Source organism: Oncorhynchus kisutch, linkage group LG30 (assembly GCF_002021735.2).
Source record: "Oncorhynchus kisutch isolate 150728-3 linkage group LG30, Okis_V2, whole genome shotgun sequence".
Lineage (NCBI taxonomy): Eukaryota > Metazoa > Chordata > Actinopteri > Salmoniformes > Salmonidae > Oncorhynchus > Oncorhynchus kisutch.
The window spans coordinates 14,303,551-14,310,917 of NC_034203.2; the positions used below are offsets into that span (position 1 = coordinate 14,303,551).

The 7,367-nt window shown below is 40.9% G+C and overlaps 1 protein-coding gene across 1 annotated transcript; it reads left to right on the plus strand.

Moving 5' to 3' along the window:
* The first annotated feature begins 850 nt into the window (after positions 1-850).
* On the plus strand, positions 851-6,016 carry LOC109875113 (alpha-tocopherol transfer protein). The gene is made up of 5 exons (XM_020467310.2): positions 851-1,280; positions 2,152-2,305; positions 3,927-4,120; positions 4,508-4,618; positions 4,839-6,016. Exons 1-5 carry the CDS (start codon positions 1,062-1,064, stop codon positions 5,085-5,087), a joined length of 927 nt encoding a protein of 308 aa, XP_020322899.1. The 5' UTR covers positions 851-1,061; the 3' UTR covers positions 5,088-6,016.
* The last annotated feature ends 1,351 nt before the right edge of the window (positions 6,017-7,367 follow it).

Genomic DNA, 7,367 nt, shown 5'->3' on the forward strand with positions numbered 1-7,367 from the left:
GCTACAGCACAATGACATTCTAGACGATTCTGTGCTTCCAACTTTGTGGCAACAGTTTGGGGAAGGCCCTTTCCTGTTTCAGCATGACAATGCCCCCCGCGCACAAAGCGGGGTTCATCCAGAAATAGTTTGTTGATATCGGTGTGGAAGAACTTGACTGGCATGCACAGAGCCCTGACCTCAACCCCATTGAACACCTTTGAGATGAATTGGAACAACAACTGTGAGCCAGGCCTAATCGCCCAACATCAGTGCCCGACCTCACTAATGCTCGTGGCTGAATGGAAGCAAGTCCCTGCAACAATGTTCCAACGTCTAGTGGAAAGCCTTTCCAGAAGAGTGGAGGCTTATAGCAGCAAAGGGGGGACAAGCTCCATATTAATGCCCATGATTTTGGAATGAGATGGTTGACCAGCAGTTGTCCACATACTTTTGTATTGTGTATGATAAACTGGGTGGTTCGAGTCCTGAATTCTGATCAGACCATATACCACCGGAATGACTAAACATTTATTTTATGTTGGTAACCAGTTCATAAGACTGGGTTTGTGGTATATGGCCAATATATGACAGCTAAGGGCTGTATCCAGGGCCTCTGTGTTGCATCGTGACTTAGAACAGCTTTTAACAGTGGTATAAATGGCAATATACCACACCCCCTCCGAGTTATTAAGTGTTTGAATTGTAGCATAACAGAACAATTTATTTAGATGAATAACAGCTCGTTGGCCTATTCCACAAGTCACTGCACACGTTTTCCACTGTCTTGCCTTGTTGCAACGTATCATGGCAGTAGACATTAGGTCGAGAAGTACTTGAAAACAAAGGTTCACCCCTCACCACCAATAGGCTGTACAGTTGCCTTGATTTCACCATCTTTGTTGACACGTGCTTCGATTATTTGCTTAGTTGCACAGCGGTGAGTAGGGCCTAGCATAGGTGAGCCGCATGCGGGTTAAAGAGCAGAAATGATTTCAGTTGCATTCTGACTGCATGAACGGAAGTTTCTCCATTCTCCTTGACATAGAGTAGCCTACTTTTGTGTGTGTGGTGGGCGGGAAATGTCATACAGTTCCGACATGTCTGTAAAGGATAATTATTACGAAGGAGACCTAAATAGTTTACCCGACGACTCCAATGTTGTCCAACGTTATTTATTACAACTGAGACAGAGGGCACAGAAAGACGTCATCGACCCGCAGGACAGGTTGAATTGGTCGGACAGTTTTCTAATAAAGTTTCTGAGAGCGAGAGACTTTGATGTTGAGCTGTCACTGAAGGTTGGTATCCGCGGTGGGTTAACTATTGTAAAATGAAACTATTTAGGACATGTTTTCAATGTATTTAGCAGTTGTTTAGAACTTGGAATCAAAACTGTCAGTGAAGGAGAGTTGGGTCGATGCCCCCAAGAACAATGTCCAATTGCTTACACAGAAAACTGTTTGGTTAAATGTGAGGTATATGGACGATGGTCACACTTAGTTTGTTTGCCTATGAAGGGAAATTAGTGACCGCAGTTAACACTTTTTAAGTTAACGTTATTTAATTAAATGTTTTTAGAAAAGAGGCGTTTTTCCCAAGTACTGGGGTAACTGCCAGGACGATCAATGGGAACAGGATGCACCTGAGCTCAATTTCGAGTCTCATAGCAAAGGGTCTGAATAGTTAGTTTTATTATATTTGCAAACATTTAAAAAAATAACTTATGGGGTATTGTGTGTAGTTTGCTGAGGATTTTTTATGTTTATTTAATCAATTGTAGAATAAGTCTCTATAACGTAACAATATGTGGAAAAAGTCTAGGGGTCTGAATACGTAACGAAGGCACTGTGTGTGTCATAAATTATATATATATATATTTTAAATTCTAAATGACAAAATATTATATTAACTTACCTCCGAATCGTTGCTAGTGACTTAAAAAAATGTAGATGAGAAGGATATTTTTAATTCTTTATTTTGATTGCAATCTCTCAGAAAAAGTAAAAGGTGTAGATCGTTCTCCATCCTCCCGTTTCAGAATGTAATTTTCATTGTCCTGCTTGGTTCAATAGCTTGACATGATTTGACAGGATGACCGCTGGCTATTTTTCTGTTGCAATCTAAAATACGTTTTCTTTCCCATCTTCCTCTCTCCCTCCATCCTTATAGCTACTAATTAATTACCAGCGTTGGAGGAGAGAGTGCCCAGAGATCAATGCCAACCTGCACCCGTCCTCTGTCCTGGGACTCCTCCAGAATAACTACCATGGAGTGCTGAGGGACCGGGACCTCAGTGGCAGCAGAGTGCTCATCTATAGGATAGGTTAGTCCTCATCTATATGGTGTGGTCTCGGTGTCAGGCAAGGCAAATGGCACCACTGCATAAAACCACCTAATATAGTATTTAGTACTTGTAGTATTTTATTAGGATCTCCATTAGCTACTGCTAAAGCAGCAGCCACTCATCCTGGGTTCCACACAAACCATAGCATAATAAATACCATTAATAGATAATTACAGCTGAAGGACAGAACTAAATACATTTAAAATAAGAATACACACTTTCATACATTTGCCTTAGCATTCCATGCATCATGTACTCATAACAGCAATACTGCAGCCATTCATTTTCTCATGTATTGCAATCCTTTGCTCTACTACTGTTACAATTGCTTTGTTTAAGCAGGTCCAGATATCCTAATATCACAGCATCCTTGAATCCAGATATCCTAATATCACAGCATCCTTGAATCCTGATATCCTAATATCACAGCATCCTTGAATCCTGATATCCTAATATCACAGCATCCTTGAATCCTGATATTCTAATATCACAGCATCCTTGAATCCTGATATCCTAATATCACAGCATCCTTGAATCCTGATATCCTAATATCACAGCATCCTTGAATCCTGATATTCTAATCTCACAGCACCAGTTATGTAGAGAATGTCACAACATCAGGAACAATCTGTGTCATTGGTTCATAATCATGTGACTCATAGATGCTACTGAACACATGAAAATGCAATAATCATGTGGAGTTTCACCAAAGTCGTTAACTCCTCCTCATCCCTCCTGGCGTGAACAGAGCCACATATAATTTCGTATGAAGTTGCACCTAAGTTCACCCCTTCTGTGTTCCCTGATGTGAATGCAGCAACCTTAAATTGTATGGAGTTGCAGTCTGCACTTCACCAAATTCCCCTGATGTGAATAAGGCTACCATAATTCACTAAATTCCCCTGATGTGAATAAAGCTACCTTAATTCACTAAATTCCCGACATGAATAAAGATACCTTGTCGTCTACAGTTACCGCCCACAACGGGGTAACGTAATCTCTTGAATCATATGGAATTGCGCCGAAGTTTCACTCCTGCTATGTTCCCCTAACGTCAACGCAGCAACCTTGAAATGTACTTTGAACGTTATTCATTTTGATACATTGGCCCATGGCACAGGGCTATGTGAGGTGGCATACTTACTGTATTTGGCTTAACATAGTATACTCTATAGTAGGTGTATTCAAATCTTACCCTACGAGATCCAGAGCACTGCTAGTTTTCTGTTCTACCTGATCATTAATTGCACCCATCTGGTGTCTCAGGTCTCAATCAGTCCCTGAATAGAAGGGAATCATTTATAAAAAGCAGTTGAACTGGCTTCGATGTCAAGATTAGAATTTATGTACTCTACAGCAGGGCTCTCCAACCCTGTTCCTGGAGAGCTACCCTCCTGCTCCAACTCCAGTTGTAAACTAACCTTATTCAGTTTATCAACCAGCTAATTGTTAGAATCAAGTGTGCTATATTAGGGTTGGAGTGAACACTTACAGGGCGGTAGCTCTCCAGGGACAGGGCTGGAGGACCCTGCTCTACTGGGCCATTTGAGAAGTTGTCATTTTGAGATGTCATTTGCAATGTGTTGGCTTGTCTCCTCAGGTCAGTGGAACCCTAAAGATTTCACAGCTTACGAGGTGTTCCGTGTCAGTCTGATCACATCTGAGCTGATCGTCCAGGAGACCGAGACCCAGAGGAATGGACTGAAGGCCATCTTCGACATGCAGGGATGGTGCTTCGCTCATGCCCTACAGATCAACTCCTCCCTGGCAAAGATGATGTCCTCTGTGCTCACGGTAGGCTATTAGTTGAACTTGGTTGTGTTCATTAGGAAACCAATGAAAAATGTTTTTAAAAGTTTTGCTACTGAAAACAAAAATGGTTTCCTATTGAACCATTACAGGTAGTCCCTCCCTGTTTCAGTCTGTTTTCTTTAGTTTGGTGCCTAATGAACAGAACCCAGTACTGTTGTTTTTAAAGGGCCCCTCCTCTGCTTTCAGAAATAATCTTAGAATGATCAATACTTTTGAAGGTTAGGTTTAGGTCTGGATCCAGAGTTATCTGTATTGCAGACATCTCATGTTAATCTTACAGAATATAGCTACATACTCAATTGCTATACTGTGAATAAGCCTGTAATAATAATACCGTAATAAGCCTCTGTGTAAATGTGATCTTGTCAGGACTCGTTTCCTCTGAAGGTGCGAGGGATCCATCTGATCAATGAGCCCATATTCTTCAGACCCGTCTTCACCATGATCCGTCCATTCCTGACTGATAAGATCAAACAGCGGGTCAGTCACCATTCTTATGTTCTTGCACTATGACTGTTGCTTCATCTTTCATACATTGTCAACAGGAGTGATGGAGATGATGATAGTGACCTCAGATGTTGTTTAGAGCAGGTGCTTATAACCCATTATGATAATGATGATAATGCAGCCTCTGATGACAATGTTGATCATGACAACAGTGATACTAATTCATGTCAATTCCCTTCTGTCTTACTCCTAGATCCACATGCATGGCAGTAATTTCAAAGAGACGCTGAGTGGCTTCTTCTCCAAAGACATCCTCCCCCAGGAGTACGGGGGAAGCGGCCCCTCCATGGAGGAGGTTTGTCAGGAGTGGACCTCCCACATTCTGCAGTCTGAGGAACGCCTCACCCAGCTCTCCACCTGCCCTGCAGGAGATGAGGTCACCCCAGACCCAGACCCAGAGACAGAACCTGACCCTGACAGCCAGTCTGCCTACAGCTCCTGACTCCAAATGGACTACACATCCCAGAGTGCATCTCAATGACAAACCACACAACTCGTAGCATCCTTCTGAAGTGGATGGGGTGCACATCTTCAGCTCTCGAGGTCCAAGATTATATGCAAGTTTACTACCAGTTTCCTGGTTATTAAGTTTGTCAGTTGATGATGGTAGGACCAAATGCTCAAAAGAATTGAGTACATTGTGTTTGGAATTAGACCTAGACTACTTTTCTCTATCTCCTGTTTTATGGGTTTTAAAGCATATTAGCAGTATACAGCCAACTGTCTGTTACCATGTGTTAGAACTAAGACCAAGGTTAAAGATGTATGTTTTAGCTATTTGTTCAATTTTGTGAATGTCTACTGTATTAGAGACTTGTATTTTTATACTATAATTGGTGTTTTAATTATGAAGATTAAAGGTCAATTCCACCACTTTTCAACCTCATTTACATTATCTTCAGCACAATGCCAACATGTGAAAACGGCACATTTCTACATTTTGTAGAAAGAAAATCTAAAGTTCTAGCCGATTACATCTGAGATCCGCAGTGACGTGGGGAGCATGAAAATACCCTCCCTCTGGCTAGAAATACTTTACAAGTTTTGAAAAACACTTTTCACTCTACCCTGTCACAAGCTAGGTTTCTATCCAATTTGCAAGAGATGTTCATGCAAATGTTATCAAATCTGCATTAAACAAATATGCCCATTTTCCCACCAAAGGTTTGTTTCCATCAAAACAGACTTGTTGCAGAGAGAAGGCTGTCCGTGATGACGTAGTGCACATAAACACTTTTGCGCTAAAGATCTCATGTATCAGATTTTAAAAAACAAATTCAATGTATTTGCATCGCATTTTCCACTCTATGCATGGTTTTGTTTTGTCACACAAACTCGTGATGACTGCCAAACTTGTCCAATCTAAAAATTCAAAAAACACCTCCCAACCTATGAGACCCCAAACTGTTCACACCCCTCTTGTTGGTGGAGAGAAATGTTTTAAAGCTAATTTCTTGCACTTGTACACATTTCTTCCATGTATTGTGTGTGTGTGTGTGTGTGTGTGTGTATATGATACCACTACAAAGGGTCTAGGCTCGACAGAGGAAACAAAATATACTGTATATATACACAGTACCAGTCAACACACCTACTCATTACAGGGTTTTTCTTTATTTTTACTATTTTCTACATTGTAGAATAATAGTGAAGACATAAACTATGAAATAAAACATATAGAATCACTGAGTACTAAAGAAGTATTAAACAAATCAAAATATATTTTATATTTATATTTTCTATTCTTTCCTTCTTAATGTGTTTGTGCCAATCAGTTGTTTTGTGACAAGGTAGGGGTGGAATACAGAAGATAGCCCTATTTGGTAAAATACCAAGTCTATATTATGGTGGCAAGAACAGCTCAAATAAGCAAAGAGAAACGACAGTCCAGCATTACTTTAAGACATGAAGGTCAATCTGGAACATTTCAAGAACATCAAGCGCTATGATGAAACTGGCTCTCATGAGGACCACCACAGGAAAGGAAGACCCGGAGTTACCTCTGCTGCAGAGGATAAGTTCATTAGAGTTAACAGCCTCAGATTGCAGCCCAAATACATGCTTCACAGAGTTCAAGTAACAGACACATCTCAACATCAACTGTTCAGAGGAGACTGCGTGAGTCAGGCCTTCATGGTCAAATTGCTGCAAAGAAACCACTACTAAAGGACACCAATAAGAAGAGACTTGCTTGGGCCAAGAATCACGAGCAGTGGACCTTAGACTGGTGGAAATCTGTCCTTTGGTCTGATGAATCCAAATTGGAGATTTGGTTCCAACCGCAGTGTCTTTGTGAGATGCAGAGTAGGTGAATGGATGATCTCTGCATGTGTGGTTCCCACACTGAAGCATGGAGGAGGAGGTGTGGGGGTGCTTTGCTGGTGACACGGTTAGTGATTTATTTAGAATTCAAGGCACACTTAACCAGCATGGCTATCACAGTATTCTGCAGCAACATGCCATGGGCCAAAATACCAGCAACAGTGTGTTAAAACCTTGTGAAGACTTACAGAAAACGTTTGACCTCTGTCATTGCCAACAAAGGGTATAAAACAAAGTATTGAGATAAACTTTTGTTATTGACCAAATACTTATTTTCCACCATAATTTGCAAATAAATTCATAAAAATTCCTACAATGTGATTTTCTGGATTTTTTTTCTCATTTTGTCTGTCATAGTTGAAGGCCTCTCTCATATTTTTAAGTGGGAGAACTTGCACAA

Coding starts and splice junctions, on each gene's coding strand:
- LOC109875113 (XM_020467310.2), top strand. CDS start 1,062: ATGTCATACAGTTCCGACATGTCTGTAAAGGATAATTATTACGAAGGA. Junction 1,281..2,151: donor ATGTTGAGCTGTCACTGAAG/GTTGGTATCCGC, acceptor CCATCCTTATAG/CTACTAATTAATTACCAGCG. Junction 2,306..3,926: donor AGTGCTCATCTATAGGATAG/GTTAGTCCTCAT, acceptor TTGTCTCCTCAG/GTCAGTGGAACCCTAAAGAT.